Below are 18073 nucleotides of genomic sequence, written 5' to 3'. Positions count from 1 at the left end.
CCCCCCGTACTTTCAAACTCTGCCCAGTCAGATATCCTAGTGAAAACCCTGTCATGATACACATCCACATTAAAAATACTATATTTTTGAATACTGGCTATAGCGCGTGAGCTTTTATATCTGTATTTTGCTGTCATTTTGTGCCGTATTTTGTAAATTTTACAAATACATGTATTGGTATTTAACGTTTCTAAGTGGGGAGGGTCAGTCAAAATTTATGTGTTAGAGAGGAGTGTTACTCAAATTCATCATGGTTGGCAGGGGGGTTACTCGAAATTTTGGAGCTTGCGATGAAATTCCTCCTTCCCCCCCCCCCCCCCCGCCCGTAAATAAAGACGGCTCCATATAATGCTAAAAAAGAAGAACCGCCAAGGAATTGCGCTTCGGGTGCCAGTCTTGCTGTGGCAGTCACACTTTTATAAGTTGAGACGAAGTGAAGGCTCCGGGGTCAACTTTTATTGAGGCCAATGTCTCAGGTTTCAGCAACAACTCCTGTTTTAAAATACGTGCCACAAGTAGTCGCTATTCACTAAAATCAAAGTAACGCAAAGAATACAGTATAATCATGAATCAAATTTCGTACGCTGAAGACATTAGCCTTGTCATTTATTGTCGAAGTATCATATAACGTCAGAATTCACATTATACTTACATTAACATTGCAATAGTATAGTTTCAATGTACACTCAACTGTTCATGTCATGTCCAGAGATAGTGTCTAGTGCCATGAGTACTGCCTAACGACAGTACCGCGAGTACCGTTCAGCGACAGTATTGTGAGTACCGCCTAACGACCGTATATATATTGAGGTCCTCGTTCATCGAGGGTTTTTAAACCCCCACAATTCCGTCATTTGCCCTCTTTTGCATGTAGTAGACCCCTACATTATGACTATTGCCACCATCATTAGTGTAATAGACATTGTCCGTTGGGTGATTCGCCCTTGATTGAGTGTAGTAACCGCTTGGGTTTGGTTGTTTGTCCCTCCTTTGCTCAATATTGACGACGCCATTTTGACCAGACGTATTATGTTCGTGGTAGCTGCTGTATGGTCCATCATGTCCTGCTTCTCGCTGTACATCCATTGGCGAACGCTTCCTTGTAATACATCGAAGGAGCAACAAGTAGATCATGTCGTATGTGAATTCGATGAACTCCAGCAAGGTCAATACAGAGAGGCCAATCCATAGCCCAAGATTTCCGCCTATGTCACTCAGTAAATCAAGACTCTAAAAAAGAGATGGTGCAGGCAGCTGCTGGAATTTACATATGAACTGAAGGTTTCATGTTTTGTCAGATCGTCACAACTTCACGAAGAAATCCATTCACCCATTGCAAGTGTCGAAAGACATTCAGTAAGCTCTTATTGTCATGTGTACATATGTTCATGGAGTATATTTGAGATATAAATCGAATCAAGATGGGATGAACAGTGTTGATCTTCATTTTTAAATAACTAAATCAATAAATAAAAAATAATAAAAAATAAATAAATAATTACATGAGAAAAATGTAACAAAACTAGAAATGAAAAACATGAATCATGATGCAGACGTTTTAGTCACAATATGTTGTACTTCTACACTTTTTAGAAATTGCATCCTCGCAATTATCCCTGCGTACAATGCTGTGTTTCTGGCGTTGGTGGGAGGCCGTACAACGCCGGGAACACACAGCATTGTAGGCAGCGCTACCACTCAGTGCTCCAATGATGGGTGTTGACATGGATTTGAAACCATTTCATGGAGATAGCTATCTTTTTGGCAATGTGTGCTTGAATTTTTCCTCCAACTGCCGTTTTAAATTTGAGCATTACACGTGCTACACTGTAGGAGATTTGAAATTACCGTGTACGAAGGAGACTGGATAGTCTCAGAGTAGTGGAGATCACGAAAGTATACTTGCAGCTTCAGAACATTCTGCCTGTAAGAATTTTGGAAGAAGGACAAAGTATAGTAATTATCATAGTAACAATAATCATATTACGATCAATGACAAAACAAATTGATGAGCCTAGCAAGGATCATAGCCAGTTTAAGGCGAGCGGTACCATGACATCTATGCGAAATATGTAATTGATTATAATTTTGGAAAGTACATGTTGAAGGTATAACCGGTAACATGCCAGGTCGCCGCGGTGAGCCTTGTACATTTATTTATCATAAATTAGAGCAAAATATATAGCTGCTAGTTATTATGCTGTACGCATGAATGTATTCAATAAAAGTTCGCATTGTATTTTGCGAAGGTCACTTTGGAATTGCTGGTCGTGTAGCTACATGTGTTTCCAGCTGGTGATCAGCTCATAAACGTATTGTCTGAATAGGCCAGGTTGTGAAACATCAACAGTCGTCGGGACTCGTTCGCAGGTTGTATCGATCGTTACTGTCAAGAAGGGCAGCACAAATAAATCTGAGAGGGTCGAAAGTTGCAACAGATCGTTTTCGGTGATGTTCACTGTAACATTTAGATGTGTCTCTATTTGCATTGCTTCAACCAAATGTTGTCGGAAAAGTACATCCCATATGATAAGAAAGCCGCACGTACGCAGTCGTGCCTTGCGTAGCCATTTAACATGAAAAATTCATGTTTACCTGAGAAGGTCAAGTCCAGTTCGTTCTTCCTGTTCCATTAATGTTCGTAGTTTTGAACTTCTGCTCTTCAAAAATTCCCGGATGTAGTCCTGAGCGATAGGTTATATTAGGTGTATATTTTGGATAGGGACAAATCTTGTACATAGAATTAATCATATATGTTCCACGGACTTTGTTGGTTTAATCGGCACATCTGTACAGCGTACTTCCGAGTTTTGAGGCGATACAGCTGTTACTATGGAAACTATTACAACAACGCTTTCTGTGCCTAAAAGATGTTTCGTCACATGTCATGACATGTTTAACAAATATCGCAAGTCTCCGACAAAGTAGTTTGAAAGGGACTACTTTTCAGTCCCTGAGAAATTTTTATAAACCTATATTATATCTTTGTCAATCATGCTTGTTTTTCAAGTGCTCGCAATAACAGTCGTATTCGTTTCTTACCCCAGAATGTATGGCAGGCCACACCGTCGAAGCTGCTTCTTTCGCATAAGACACATATCTGTTGGATGTAAAATATTTCATGTCGGTTTCCAGGAAATGGAATCACACCTTAATTTAGAATTTACATCCCTTGTTTGCGCAAGTCATAATTGTATAAACTCCAGAGTTTTCAAATCCAGCTTCACAGCAAAATGAAGTAAAAGTGATGAGAATTATCTGAATTCGATATAAATACTTGTATAAATACAACTGTCATATAGGGTTCTGGTATAATCGCTATTATGTGCTCCAGTAGCCATGAATTTCATAATGTTCGTTCCTGAAATAAAGCAAGGGGAATACAGTTTATACAAATCAGTCAATTATTTAGGTTATACTTACTCGCACTTTGGTGGACAATCACATTGTATTTTATTTGTCTGGTAACTCAAATCCACCCGACGCCGACACATTCCTGTAAACGACAAGATTTGATTGATATCGGCGTGTCAGTTGCATGGTTCAGAGAAGAGAAATCTCAACCGTTGATATGAACTTCCTTGATTTCCTATTAATTGATTCGTTTATCGTATGTTTCATGAGTGTTGCCTACGTTTAGAATGCCAATTCTACACTTGCATGGTGATCTGGTGAATCGACCGAAATACCGATTGCATCGGGTGCAATGTTTAGACTATCCAACGCTGTCGGTTTTTAGCCAAATTAGCCATGGATTTACTTATATCAGACAGTTGAATCTGTACACAAGTCTATTCTGCATGTCAAGGAGAAGGGTAATACAATTCCCATGGAAGGTTTAGAAACCGCGTATGAAAAGGGGCAGTCGACACAGCTTATACAATCCAAAATGAATACCTACTGTGTTCAATATTATCCGATGAACAATGACCTACGTCACCATAACCGCTTGGTGGCGGGTATCTGCTGTCTGTACAGTTACATGCCTTTGTTAATTCCTCTGCTAGGCAACTCTTCATACAAGCCTGGAGATACATGGACACTATCGATCATTTCATTTAATTGGTAAATATATCAATGGGTATTGTTATCGATGATGAGGGTAATAGTGGTGTGGTGATGATTGTGGTATTGGGTGATAAGAGCTGGCAATGGTATTGGGGTGATGGCAATGGTATTGGGTGATGGCAATGGTTTTGGGTTGATGACAGCGGTATTTGGATGATGGCGGTGGTATTGGGTTGATGACGGGGGCATTGGGGTGATTGCGATGGTATTTGGGTGATGGCGGGGGTATTGGGGTGATGGCGATGGTATTTGGGTGATGATTTTGGTAATGGGACGATGATTGTGGTTGAGTCGAGGATGTTGGTGGTGGTGGTGGTGGCGGCGGTTTGTGGTGATGGCAACCGTGGCAGTAATGATGTAGGCGAAGGTGGTGATGTTAGTGAATCTGGTGTATATTGATAGTTGTGATCGTGAACATGACGTTGTATTTGTAGTGTTTATGGTTTTGGTTGACATCTAAGGGAAAGGAGACAATGACGAGAGAGGAAGAGAGGGAGAGAGAGGTGCAGACACACTGACAGACACAGACAGACAGACAGACAGACAGACAGACAGACATTCAGACAGACAGATGGCAAATGTTCGATGTTCGACAAGTGGGATTTTTGACACATTGATACCTCGTTGTATGGTACGCATACATTGGCAAGCATGAAATTCAAGGGCCATGGCATATCAACGACTTTTTCATTAAAGAATACTCAATTAATTAATTGTTCTCTTTATTCATCGAAGATAATGAACCACCTACCTTTACGGAGTAAATGTCACCAAAGGCAGTATCGTACGTGGGAATATTATCAGAGATGCAGTTTGTATATGGCTTGGGTAATCTCTGTGTACGTCCCTGTAACAGACACAGAATAAGTTGAGGTGCACAAAACATTAAGAGTAAAGGCTCCAGGATACTCCCTCCATGGCTCCTGGTAATTGAACTTATGAAAGAGAAAACAGATGTAACCCTTGATAAAGTTCCCAGTTACTGTATCTTTGTTCTACAAAACAAACACATTTTGTTATTCGTCCCCCTGAAGTATGACTTGAAATATGAAGTGTTAGAAGTAAAGTTGTATGGAGAGTACGGGGAGACATAGGAAATGAAATATGAACAATGTTAGCATAAAAGAAAAAAGCAACACCTATAAACTTATACTTGACGAAACTAACACAAACTCACGAAATATTGAGGGGGAGCAAACTGAAGAATTGATTGCCTGACTCAATAAAGAAGAAAGCTTCTTGTTTTCATGATGATTTTGCTTGCGATGTCTTAGTTTATTTCGGCTTATTCTGACATTGCAAAGAATAAAATCTCCGAAAGCACTGTTTCTTTTACATTGAGCTGACATAGAAATATTGAACGTCGGAAATGTAGTCAGGGTTAGATTGTCAAAACGACATATATTACCATTAGGATGCCGACAGAGGTCGCTCTTCCGGGTTGGATATCAAAGCCTGAATCTTCCGGGAATGGAGTGTCGTCTTGCGAGTGAATCGTCACACGAACTCCCGGTGAATCGATGACGTCATCCATATATTCGGCTTGTTCTACGAACAGTATCAACGTTAAGCCTAAAACATAAAGAATAGAATGTCAATAGAATAGGAAACATTCTGCGATGAAATCTGTATTCACTACTTGCTGCGTCAATGTCACGATGCGTTGAAGTGAAATGTTGTGTTTTTGTTGTAGATTTGACAAGGAAAAATCAATCTTGTTGAATTTAAAGACCAGCAACTGTAACTTCTCATGATGTGTTCACTAGTTTTGTATTTATGAATGTATATATTAAAAAATCCTCGAACGTAGTTAAGCTACTGGCCCTCTAGGTGATCAACAATAAATGTTGACCCCGCCCCAGCATGTTATCGGCACTATTCGACTCTAGGTAAAATTTAATCTTTCTGTTTGGCAAGGACAGAGTTCACGGTATCTTTCGAAGGAATGGCTTGGAGCGGTGAATCTTTTGAAAGAAAAGAATTCTCCCCGTGTCCAAAGGGGTCCGAAAAAGGTCGCAATTGAAACAAGAAAGTATGAGAGAAAAAAGTCACCAAACCAGTTTTATTCTCGTTCTATTCTAAAAGCGGAAAGTTCTTTTTTCGAACTTTATAATCAAGAAGAGAGCGTCACTTTTGAGTGTGAATGGTTGTATTTATGCCTTCGGATGTCTATCTATGTACGCAAGGTTATATTTTGACTTGCATGGATTATATGCAGGAATAGTGCGCCATCGCGCGGCCAACTTAGAAACACTTCTGTCTGTACAGCCATATCAGACTGTACAAAAGCTAAAGTTGATTATATCCATGGGCGCACTGTATCGTGGATACAATTAAGGCAGGTCAACAGTAGGTCAGTCAAAGATGATAAAAGTGGTGTAGAGATAGACAATCCGAAGGCATAAATACACACTCACATCCATGACGCTTTATTCTTAATTAAAAAATGAGAAAACACTAAAATTCTTGATTCAAAAAAAGCTTAAAAACGGCAACGAGAATAAAATTGATCGAGTAACCTTGATCTCCTATTCTTTCTTTTTTATTGTGACCTCTTCGTGCCTCCGCGTTGTATCTTGAAAGTGGTCCTACCAAATACGGAACCCGAATAGTGTGTCGACAATGGCATCACGTTGTTGTGTTCTCCGTTGAATGTGAAGCAGTTACCGTACATCACGTTAGTAAAAGTTGTGAAGTTCCTGAAAACGCAATTGGAGGACGCTGATAAGCGATGAGAATGATCGACTTATTAAACTCAAAAAAAAGAACTGGCATGAAATGAAACAGCTATTCAGCCCCTTTATAACCCACTGGACGTGCTTCTCTCAATTATTTTCCCCGTAAATCACAGCCATATTCTTGATCACCCCTACTTTCAAACATTCGAGGCAAGTAGAAGATAAACAATAACGTGCTTTAGCACGGGCTTTCAGGTCCTTTCTGTTAAAAAGCAAATCGCTTACTCTCACTAGCGACATCAAAGGAGGGCCAATATAAAAATTATTGCCCGTCCAAACAATGCTATCATAAACCTATTTCCGGACATTGTCGATATTTTGCCGAGTAACTATTGTGTAATAATGATATATTACCGCGGTGAGCATTTAACGTTGTTCCACTGGCAATCGACGACCAGATCTTTCAATTGATGTCCAATCTCCGCCCTTTGAACGGCAGGTATATCGGAGATGTAGTGTTCAATCCGTTCAATTATCGACCATGATGACGAAGGAGACGCGTGGTAGTTGGTGGGAATTTGGTCCCAGTAATTGTACTCTTCAAATGTCCGTTCCTGTCATATGTTGAGAGTATCGAATGTGTACATAATTAATCTTATTTATTCGGACTTATTGCGGATTACCATGGAAACAATATATATATATATATATATATATATATATATATATATATATATATAATATATATATATGTGTGTGTGTGTGTGTGTATATATATATATATAGCCAATAAAAGTTCTGTCTTGCTTGAATCGCATTTGTTGTAGATAGCTGTAAGTAGACAGGAAATATCATGAGAAAATGTGTGCCAGCATCATCTTAATTTTACAGATACATCGAATACAATGACATCCTGCCCTATTGATGTTATGCAGCTCACATTCCTTGATTACAAATTTTGGCCGTCATAGATGTAGGGACTGATCAAGGTTCTAGTACAGGTTACGGTCCAGGTATTGTACCAGTACAAACAATGGATTATCTGCATTGGATTTTGCGGGTCCAAGATCCAATTTTGTGGCCAAGGCCAAGACAGCTTATTTTTTATAAGTCATAATTAGAAACTGGGTGAACGTCAATGAAAACGTTTTAAATTATCTGGTGGCATCATTGTACTTCAATCTGTTACTGTGTAGTGAGGTGTGACATCTTATGGATCTGAACGGATGCATTTTCAATTAATGCATGGATCTTTCAACTTTATGTTAATTCTTGTTGATTCCATGGAGTCATGGGAAGAGGTCTTCAACAGCAATGCTTGCCAATTTTTAGCGTGCATGAATTAAAAGCGATAAATCATTTATACTGACGAAATATCGATATCCTTGTTCATTTTTCTAAGCGTGATTTCCCAAGAGATTACGAAGACGTGTTCGGCTCTGAAATCATTCAAATTCAGGAAGTTTGAAGTGTTAAGGTCGGTCACATGTCTGCAATAGATCGCGTGGAGACTGTGAACTTGATTCGAAGCACCTGCAAGGATCTTTGCAAATAAATTGAGACTCAAATATACATGTGTTTACAATTTACTCATAGACTCATTTACGATTACCAGTAATCTGGTATGACATCGGATTCTCAAAAGATAAACATTTGAGATATCAATAATATTGACTCCAGATTCTAAAATATAAACATTTGTGATATATATATATATATATATATATATATATATATATATATATATATATATATATATATATATATATATATATGTATATATGTATATATGTATATATATATATATATATATATATATATATATATATATATATATATATATATATATATATATATATTATATATATATAATATCACAAAAGGTTCCACGCCTCAGGCATAGGTGCATTCGAACATGTACCCTCGATACGAACAATAGGGGCTAGCGAAAATGTCCGTCCCCAGGGGATGGGGATGGGGTAGGGTTGTCTTGGTCTCAGCACAGTTTACTTTATTTTAGCGCGTTGGACTATGATCTTGCCAATAAAGCTTTATACTACCAAACTTTGATGTATTGGTCTTATGTTAGCACTGGTTTTGTAAAGATTTATTTTCTCTTTCACTGTGCCATGTATTTGCCCTGTGAAAATCATACGCTGAGTTTTATCACTATGTTGCATCTATTATCGGATGCGTTTGATTGCCTAATGCACCATCGAGGGACCGTGGCCAAAGCAAGCAAGGACTGTGGACGCTGACACCAGATTACCGGATTAACCGTCAACAACGAACGCACCAGCTGTTATATACTTGCTAACTAACAAGGTTAGTAGTGCGTTCTATTACTGATCACTGATTGCTTGTCGACTGACCTCGGGACTCCATCCAAGTTTTCGGCCTACTGTCGGAAGACCCGAAAGTGTTGTGTGTTAAAATCTGTCCTTTCCGAAGATGCAGCTCAGAAGGTTTAGTGGTCAATTGTCATACACGATCAAAGTAGTCTATTTTTGTAGCTTTTGTCAATACTAGTAAACTTTGTTACGTCATCCCCCCCCCCATGTTATTACTGATAATATATCCAATTATCCAGCACTGTGGCCCAGATGGTTTCTATATCTACAAATTCACTGAAACTGCCTCAAGCAAACTTTGCATTCCATAATGTACTTTTATTTTTTTTCTCGTACATTATGTCGTGCAAAGTTTGCTTTTGTTCATTATGGGCCGGGATGGGTACATTATTGCTTAAATATTGGGTATTTCTCTTGAAAATTTGCACTGTCTGTGACCATCGATTTTTATCCTTGATTTTAAAAGAGAATGGCTGAAAATTTGCTTCAGGAAAGTTTGAGTCTTTCATTTCGAGGTGAGGACTACCTTTAAACCCAAGTTGTCGGCAAAAGTACATGTAACATTGATTGGTTCTAATTTGGGATGATAAGATCGTGAAGTAATGTCTGTTAAATCTGCAAATGTAAGCTCATCTGCTTCTCTTTTAAGTAATAAACTTGTTTGTGAGTAATTTGTAACATTGCAACATGATTCAGCTATAGGGAACCTAACCTTTCTGAGAAATTTGAAAAATATGTGATCCAATTATCCCAAATTAGTTTCAATGGTGTAAATTGTACACATTGGGGATGGCATAATACTTACTTAACACGCATTTCATAACAAACCGGCGAGCCCGCATTATGTGAAGCAGAAGCGCCAGGGTTCACCTGCCTTTCGGCTTGTTCGAAACGAAACCTGTGATAATTAGGTTCCCGTATCTATGGAAGACATGCGTGTAGGTAGGAAGGACTTGCATTATTAAATGATGTGGCCGAAAAGCAATGCATACGCTTTCCCACATCGGTCTCGTGCGCGATGTGCAGAGAGCATCGTCGATCGCCATGATCACCGCTTCATTTTAATATTATCGATATGACACGAAGACCTTTCATAATGCTTAAAAAGGTAACCACCCCCTTTTCTTTCGCAGGTACTCCGCGATCAACCCAGAGCTCATCCATACAAATATCCCGACAGCAGTGAAGAAGGCAAGCAACCAGAACAACCGCATCGGAAGACTTGTTGCTCTTTGTACGTTCGGCAAGCCATGTGCGCTTGAGTTTCTCAAGACGTTCTGTATAAGAGCTTTGTACGTAAGAGAGTCCTCGCCTGGCATTTTGACGCTTCTCTTACAGTGGACTCTAACCTGCGTTTTATGGTTGTAATATAATTAGTCCCAGGCGTAATTAACGAAGAACCATTCATGCAAACATTTTTAAATGCAGACCGGAGCAGGCAGGGTCGGCGCAGATCACTTGGAAAATAAATAAGAATGATGCAACAGGTTTAATGATTCAGATCACAACGCTCAATTTATCTCATTGGTAGTTTGGATAATAGTTTATAACATCAATTTATTGGATTTTGTCATTTAGATGTATGGGATGTTGACGTTCGACTGCGCATGACCAGGTACCAGAATATTTATACAGTTTCCATTGCTGTGTAGAGTAGGACCCTTGCAATGACATACTAGTGCTATCAGGACTATTATCTCCCCGGGACACTTACCATCTGATATGTCCAACTCATTCATTGCTACCGGAGCTATGGTTAAGGATAGGGCTAGGATAAGCAAACCTCGGTTTCGACTTGCTTCTTTTTGGCTCTTTCACTAATCAAACACTCACCTTTCAGTCGTGTGAACTTGTCCTTTCTGAACTCGTTAAATCATCATAGCATGAGATAGCATAAAAGATGGGTCAAACCATTATTAGTTCTTCTGTAATATCAATCTGCATCGTCATGGGAATCGGATTGCAATCGTTACACAGGTGAATGAGTTAGCTTCACAGGGAAAGTAATTTCAAGCTATATACAAGTCATTAACCTAAACAATTGGCAATCTCTAAATGCAAATTTCGCCAACAATTACGTACTGCAATTGAACTAACCGCCGACTGTTGCAATCGTTTTATTAGCAGCTGCAGGTCATAATTTATTCAGAAAGCATTATTAATGAAAACAAAATCCGATTAGTTTCGTAATGACCGTGACAATTGAAAGGAAGGAGGTCACTATGTTCTTCCGAGAGGGAACGATGTATGTAACACAGGCGTATTGATATGCAAATAGTCAGTTTCCTTATACATAAATCGCCATATATAAATTATATTTATGCAAAGTGATAATTTATGTCGGCTGTTAAAACTAACTACAATGTTACGTATATGGCGATAGTGAGGTATGTACATCACTGTATGTAGATTGTGAGCACAGTGGTAGCATCCATTCCATGATGTTGGCGGAGAATAACATTTTTGCTGACAACAGTTCAACCTGACCCAAAACATGTCTAATTGTAAACGTTGCTTGAGCTATTATCTTTCACTTGCATTTCCATCCGGGATCTTTAGACATTTTATCACCATTACTTGATGGTCATAGTTCTTATAAAGTACGTTATGTTCAATATCAGTACTTGTACTTGATAGGACTACACCAAAGGAATTGACATATTTCAACGCGACAATGCAAAGAGACATATTTCAACAGCAACAAGAAAATGAAGGTTTAGATAACATGGAAAACTCAAGTCCTGGTATAGATGAAAGACGGATCCTGCAACTAATTGCTGAAGATAGCAATCGAATAGAACTGCCATCGCTGATTGAATATGTAGACACAGCTAAAACTTGCAAATAAAGAATTGTTCATCGGTTCAAGGAAAAGAACCCGACCTTACCCGGAAAAATAATGCGTTGCTCATTTTACTTTTATTTTCCGTTCGTTTGTTCACGTGACAGCGTATTCTTTCCGATGTTGAATGTTCAATTCATGTATACTTGTTTTTCCCATTTGTTTGTTTCTTTATGTCTGTGATTATCTTTTCGCCAGTTTTTAATATCTTTACAGTGATGCCTCCACAACGTGAATAGGTTCATAGCGAATGCTTACATGTACTATCCCCATACTTTTAATGAGGAATATGCCGAGTACATCACGCTGTATATACTGCAAGCAGCAAAAGAATGTAATAAGTCTGATTTCTCTTATATAAACTTCATGTTCTAAGTTCAAAGCTAATCATATTCTGACTCAATTTTTAAGCTCAACAAGGTTACATCAGGGCACAGTGTCTTCAGCCAAGCGTGTTGTACGTTGTTCATCAAATGAAAGCTATCTATGACTCCGTGGTACCTGGCAGATAAAGAATCAACAACCTGTTACCATGTCACTGTGATGGTCGTCGGAAACTACTGGGGAGGTATGTCTCCACTTTGTTTTAACGATCTACCTTGTTTTTTGTCAAAGGCGTGCTATCTCAATCTCCCTTCAAACGCCGCTAAGCTAACTCTGACCTAGAAATAAGACGCTTGATGAGCCAATAGCAGAGGTCTATTGTCAATACTGGAACTGTCCTTACTAACCGTTATGCTTCGTCTGTTAGTCAACAAATTACACACCGATGATGAAAATTTCAAATTAGGAGGAGTTACTTAAAATATTAGTAACGCTCGAACGACCTACTTTCATGCCCATTATGCCGTAACCAATTCATCTTTTGACGATTGTCGATTTTATAGTACTTGTTTGACATAAATTTAACAAGGATATACGTGTACATACGTAGCCCAACTATCGTTTTGATGTACTTCAAACTTTTTATTGGTTATTCGAATGTTCCCTGCTCACTACGAGATAATACTTGGTAAACACCGCCTGATGCTTGCAAGTTACGTGCCCAGTCACTTAAGGCATGACCAGAGCCACACAGAATATGTCAGACGATACAGACAGGGGTTCTGACAAGGCAAGCCTGTGAATATTGACAGACAAGGCAAGTGACGATTCGGTTTACAAGCATAATATATGTAACTCTTGCTTTGGAGGATGTAATATTTGCATATAATATTTTGAACTCCATATATGGTAAGTTTGGGAAGAACTAAACATGTTTGTGCGTGTAATTGCGAAATTACGCTGAACTTTGTCATGATATTAATGTACATGTCATCGTATGAAATAAATTGTGAATTACGGTCTTTCTAGCGATTCATACAAAACACGATTGGAACTAATTTGGGATAATTGGATCTTTACATTTTTTAAATTTCTCAAAAGTGTCAATTGCCATACGGGTGAATGTAACAATATTACAAATTACCCATAAAAACAAATGTATTGTTAGAAAAGCAGATGACGTAACATTTGCAGATTATACACACATTACTTCAATATCCAATTATCCCAAATTAGTTCCAATTGTGTAAAAAGTGAAATTTTATCATGATCTATATCATGGTGTAAATTGCATCATGTATATCATCCGCAATACTGTTTTTGCAAACATCATTTGTTTAGCTAGCCTATTGAGAGTAGTTTCACTATTTGTAAATTTATCGAGTCACTAACATTTTGATGGACTGATCAAAGTCCTTGCATGCAGAGAAGTTGTGGTACTGATTTTCGCTACAGAACGTCTTCGAAACGTCCTATAGCAAAGGGAATTCGTGTATGTGGACCGCCCTTTAGGTGGGAGACTTTATGATACTACAGACACAGTCGGTGAAATTTATTAAAAAATGTTTTAATATCATGAAAAAATATTTGTATCGCTTATTTTATTGCTGCACGCTAATCTGCAATATGCTGTTGTATTACAATCGATTGCTAGTATCATCACCACACTGTCCGAGTTTCTTCCGTGTCCACCTATGAATTTGTGCCTTCCATGTATACTGACATTTGTCATAATTAGCAGCTCTTTGATGAGCTGTTTGGTGTATAAGTTGAACACACAAAGATAATCCATGGCTACACTGGAAGAGTGAAATCTGCATTTGAGTTAGATGGCGATAACGACCTATAGATCACAAGCCATGGTCAAAGCCATGTTTAATGTCATTCGAGATATAAACCCGTTGTAAGTCTTGCTTGCGTCTTTGTTATTTTCGTAGTTCATAAATCTTAGCCCTTTATGCAAATTACCACACTGACAGTTTTCGGATACACTGAAAAAGTCAACGAGATGAATAGGCACCGAGCTGCTGTTGCCGTGGAGATAATTTTCCACGAAACGCTTAGTGATTTCATTTATTCTTTCCAAACGCGGTTTTGCGTGGTAGCTGCACCTTGCAAGGTCGCTGCCATCAGGTGTGGTCATCCACAGTATCATGCCACCCTCCTTGACTAAACCCTCCATCTTTTTGATAAATTCCGGGAGGCCCTTTTCGTACTCGACAAAGACATCCTTGTGCTTGGGATGGAGTTTATCTAAGGGAGCTACTTCGTGCACCCCAGTTGAAATCAGTAAGACATCAACCTTCCCGTGGTGCAACAGCAACTCCTCTAGTTTTTCAGGAGAAAGTTTGAGGACGCAGTCGATGCCACATCCAAGGGGGCTTGCCATGACTATGCTGTAGCCAATCAGTGTTCGTTTATCGTTAATTGATCGCCAGAAAGTTTCCAGGGACCGTCTCATTTCCATGTCTCTCTGTGTCATGTCCCAGGGTATGGGCAGTCTGTCTTTGTACATGTACAGCTGCACGAGTTCGTTGGCAAATTCTTGCGTCACTGAATCACCAGCAACTAAAATCTTTTTATCGCGGAAACACTCCTTGAAATCGTCTGGCGAGTGGATTTTGTAGTGGCAATCGTATGGCGCCCACACGCGATTCGAACTGGCCAAAACGTCGAGATTGCCTTCACAGACCACGCCGTCACAGCCCGTTGATGGTGCTGTTACCCATCTGCCAGGTAAGCTACCAGATTTGCACAGAGGAGTTTCCTCTGCCTTGTAGAATGGACATTCTTTGTCGTCATTGATAATTAACGGAACAGGGGTTTCCGCAACACCGGTGTCTATACACCTTGAGCTTCGTGTGTTTATCATTTCTCCGTACATGACATGGTGAGCGTTTTCGTCATGTACCAGCAAGATTTCCAAATAATACATGCCTGGATCGAGAGGAGGAATATGCAATTCAAATTTGTCCTTCTGCGCCCACTGAACTTTCACGTTGTTGAAATTCATTGAGTAGGCCTTCGCTCCAGGGTAGAACGGCAGATCTGGTCCAAGAACGCGTGCCTGCATATCAACCCATGGACGGCAGCGAACTAGAGTGTTTTTCAAACTCATTCCGTAGACATATAGCGTTAGTGGTGTACAAGCGGGCTGGTAAATCTCATGGTGGCCGTCTCGCTTCAGAAATTCAATGCCTTCGCCGCTGAGCATGAAATACTCAGGGTATCCTTCTTTGGAACAGTATCCCGAATTCTCGTATTCATTCTCGTTCTCGTCGACGTGGACCGTGACGTTTTTATTGTAGTCTTCGAGACGTTTTATTTCATCAAGGTGATCGTCGAAGCCACCGACAAGTCGTTCAACCTGCAAAAGATATGAAAAAGAATGGATTTTGTGTTCTACTTTTCCTGAGAGCCAAAAGCTTTCTGAATAGTTTGACAAGTGTATAAACGTTATTTTTGAAGCTACATCTGCCTTACCTAAAGATACCAAATCATATATTTCAGAATTCTGGCAAGAAGACGTCAAATACGGGTACTGTAACATTACAGCTATAGTTATCATGACTTCGCCTTAGTTTCATCGATGACTCCGCAACATAATGTTGGATCGGATTTATCTCAGGAAATCAAGCGATTTGAATGATGGTTTGCAAATGCTGCTGAAGCTGGTTTGCTCAAACATTTTAAAAGCAGTCGACTGAAAACGCACTGCTCATGCTATTCCAGGTCACGCTTGAAAGCAGCTGAGATGCAAGCACACAGTCATGTTATTATGTGAATTCCATCTTGAAGCGTACTGAGTAAATAAGTATGTGTTCAGTATCTGCTTTTTCAGATAAACAAACTTCTGCAAATTAAAGAAACGATAATTATTTGGATTGCAGATACATTATATTATTTGCTTTCGAGCCGTTAGGAGCAGAATCAATACCTGGTTTGGTTGTTGCTGTTGCTTTTCTCCAGTGGACACCGAAATGAAATCGTGATGGGGTTCAAGGTGATGGACGTGTGTCTCAGCTTGTATGATGATATCGGGCTCGCTCTTCTTACCCATAATCCTGCTGGCTGGTATATACACAGCGACAAGTATCAGCGCCACAGTAAATATAAAAATAAACTTGACGCCACCGGCTGTCTTCCCATACCATGGTTTTGATTGAACTTTCGCTAGACCTGATTCCACACTATCCATGTCTTATGTCTTAACAGTCAGGAGTCTTGGATTTCAGTCCGTTTTGAACCCTACGAAACAGATTAATGTACACACGTTAGCGAGACGCACAAAAGTATGCATATATTTATGAGCGCTGGTCAACCACAATTTTCAGGATTATTTGATGCAATAATTTTATTTATCACTTCTAATGGAAGAAAGACCACATTTGTATTTATCAATGTTCCTAGCATTTGGTTTATCAGATAAACCTTAAATATGTAAGGCAACGTTATCTGAACTTTTGGATAACATTTTCATTGATTTTGATCATACAACATACAGATTTTCTGACCCTTCTTCTAAATATATGTTGAAATACAAAGCGATAGCGTTAAGAGCACAACGTACACGATGTACCGTTACATGTTAATGCTCGTCTGAACTTAATCTGTCGAAAATAAAACAAAGTAAAATATTTCATACAGACGGACAGTGTTGAAAGTTGAAAATGACGTATTTCGACGCGATTTCGCAACTTTCGAAAATAGATAAGAAACTGTATTTTATCGTGGTGAAAACACAAATATTTAAAGCTTATGTACCTTTAAAAACTCCTTTCGGGGTTCGACACTAATTTCAAAGCCTAGTAGCAATACGTAAACTCAGCGTGGCTTTATGTTTTTAACATGGATAGGGCAGAGATGATGAAAAGCGCGCCACAAGATATCACTGGTTAATAATTCCCAAAGGCAATGCCATAAATGTTTGTCATAAATATCGACTGAGTCACTCTGTTTCAAGACTGTTTCTAAGGGTCAGGTGCTTACTAATTACTTTATTCTTAAAAGATTAAATTTCCAACTAACAAGCAACGAAGGGAGAAAAAACTGAATGAGCTACAGCGTGTTGTACACAAAAAATGTAGCGTACGCAAAGGTCGAGGTTACCATACTCTTAGGGTTTGCCAATGATTTCACGGCGGTAGATCGGTGCTTGTAATGGCGACGTTTGATCAATTAAACCTAGTCCCAGACTCGGCCGCATAAATTTGAAACGAAATAGTCGTCGTCTCCAAGTTTGCTTCTTCACTTTGTTTGTACGCTATCCTAAAACTTGAGTTTGATCTAAAATTATATTCGTAAAGTCGGAAAAGAATAACATCACACGTCGTTGTTATTCACGCGGATCTGTTATTTGTCGCCGAACCACGGTGCAGCTTCTATTATTAATACAAGTTAATAATTTACAAATCGTTATCGAGGTCGCCGATAGCACAGCGCAGCGTGTATAGCTCTGACAAAGCGCTACATCACGACAGAACACATACTGAAGACAACGTGAACGACACGGTTAACTCACCTGTTCCATAAACTTCCATCACTATGTCAACTTAAGGTATTTCTCATCTTGAATACGGCCTTCACTGTAATCTCTAAACTGTCAATAGAATGTCTCAATACAGGATATGATATCCTCGACACAGTGCGGACGTACGGATTAAGAAGTTCAAATTTCCGTCTGGTCACATGAGCAGTACACTGCTGCAACCAACCATTGAGGGCGCTTCAGCTGACCCAGTTCCGTTCCAACAGGTGGTTTCATCATGGAGAGTCTTTCTTTTCACCGCCACCTCGAATGATCACTAGCT

General features: G+C 39.2%; 2 protein-coding genes across 3 annotated transcripts; both read right to left on the bottom strand.

Annotated features, from left to right (window-relative positions):
• Positions 1–448: 448 nt before the first annotated feature.
• Positions 449–11188, bottom strand: LOC139121204 (amiloride-sensitive sodium channel subunit beta-like). Of its 2 annotated transcripts, none has more exons than XM_070685903.1 (11): positions 10931–11188; positions 7161–7360; positions 6588–6767; positions 5477–5640; positions 4820–4915; positions 3902–4025; positions 3424–3496; positions 3043–3100; positions 2596–2684; positions 1849–1924; positions 449–1230 (listed from the first exon to the last, which is right to left on the bottom strand). In XM_070685903.1, exons 4-11 carry the CDS (start codon positions 5600–5602, stop codon positions 832–834), a joined length of 1041 nt encoding a protein of 346 aa, XP_070542004.1. In that variant the 5' UTR covers positions 5603–5640; positions 6588–6767; positions 7161–7360; positions 10931–11188; the 3' UTR covers positions 449–831. The 2 variants fall into 2 exon arrangements, with proteins under 2 accessions (XP_070542004.1, XP_070542003.1); XM_070685902.1 differs by having other exon boundaries at positions 6661–6767.
• Positions 11189–13809: 2621 nt separating this feature from the next.
• Positions 13810–17974, bottom strand: LOC139121202 (uncharacterized). The gene is made up of 3 exons (XM_070685900.1): positions 17785–17974; positions 16201–16511; positions 13810–15630 (listed from the first exon to the last, which is right to left on the bottom strand). The coding sequence occupies exons 2-3, from the start codon at positions 16459–16461 to the stop codon at positions 14107–14109; spliced, it is 1785 nt and encodes a 594-aa protein (XP_070542001.1). The 5' UTR covers positions 16462–16511; positions 17785–17974; the 3' UTR covers positions 13810–14106.
• Between the last annotated feature and the right edge of the window lie 99 nt (positions 17975–18073).

This window comes from Ptychodera flava, chromosome 21 (assembly GCF_041260155.1).
Source record: "Ptychodera flava strain L36383 chromosome 21, AS_Pfla_20210202, whole genome shotgun sequence".
In the NCBI taxonomy this organism is placed as follows: Eukaryota; Metazoa; Hemichordata; class Enteropneusta; family Ptychoderidae; genus Ptychodera; species Ptychodera flava.
The sequence above is the reverse complement of the archived record's forward strand: the minus strand, read 5'-3'. Positions and strand labels throughout refer to the sequence as shown.

Coding starts and splice junctions, on each gene's coding strand:
- LOC139121204 (XM_070685902.1), bottom strand. CDS start 6,742: ATGTACGGTAACTGCTTCACATTCAACGGAGAACACAACAACGTGATG. Junction 4,026..4,819: donor GTGACATTTACTCCGTAAAG/GTAGGTGGTTCA, acceptor ATGTATCTCCAG/GCTTGTATGAAGAGTTGCCT. Junction 2,685..3,042: donor GGCCTGCCATACATTCTGGG/GTAAGAAACGAA, acceptor CCTATCGCTCAG/GACTACATCCGGGAATTTTT.
- LOC139121202 (XM_070685900.1), bottom strand. CDS start 16,461: ATGGATAGTGTGGAATCAGGTCTAGCGAAAGTTCAATCAAAACCATGG. Junction 15,631..16,200: donor AACAGCAACAACCAAACCAG/GTATTGATTCTG, acceptor TATCTTTTGCAG/GTTGAACGACTTGTCGGTGG.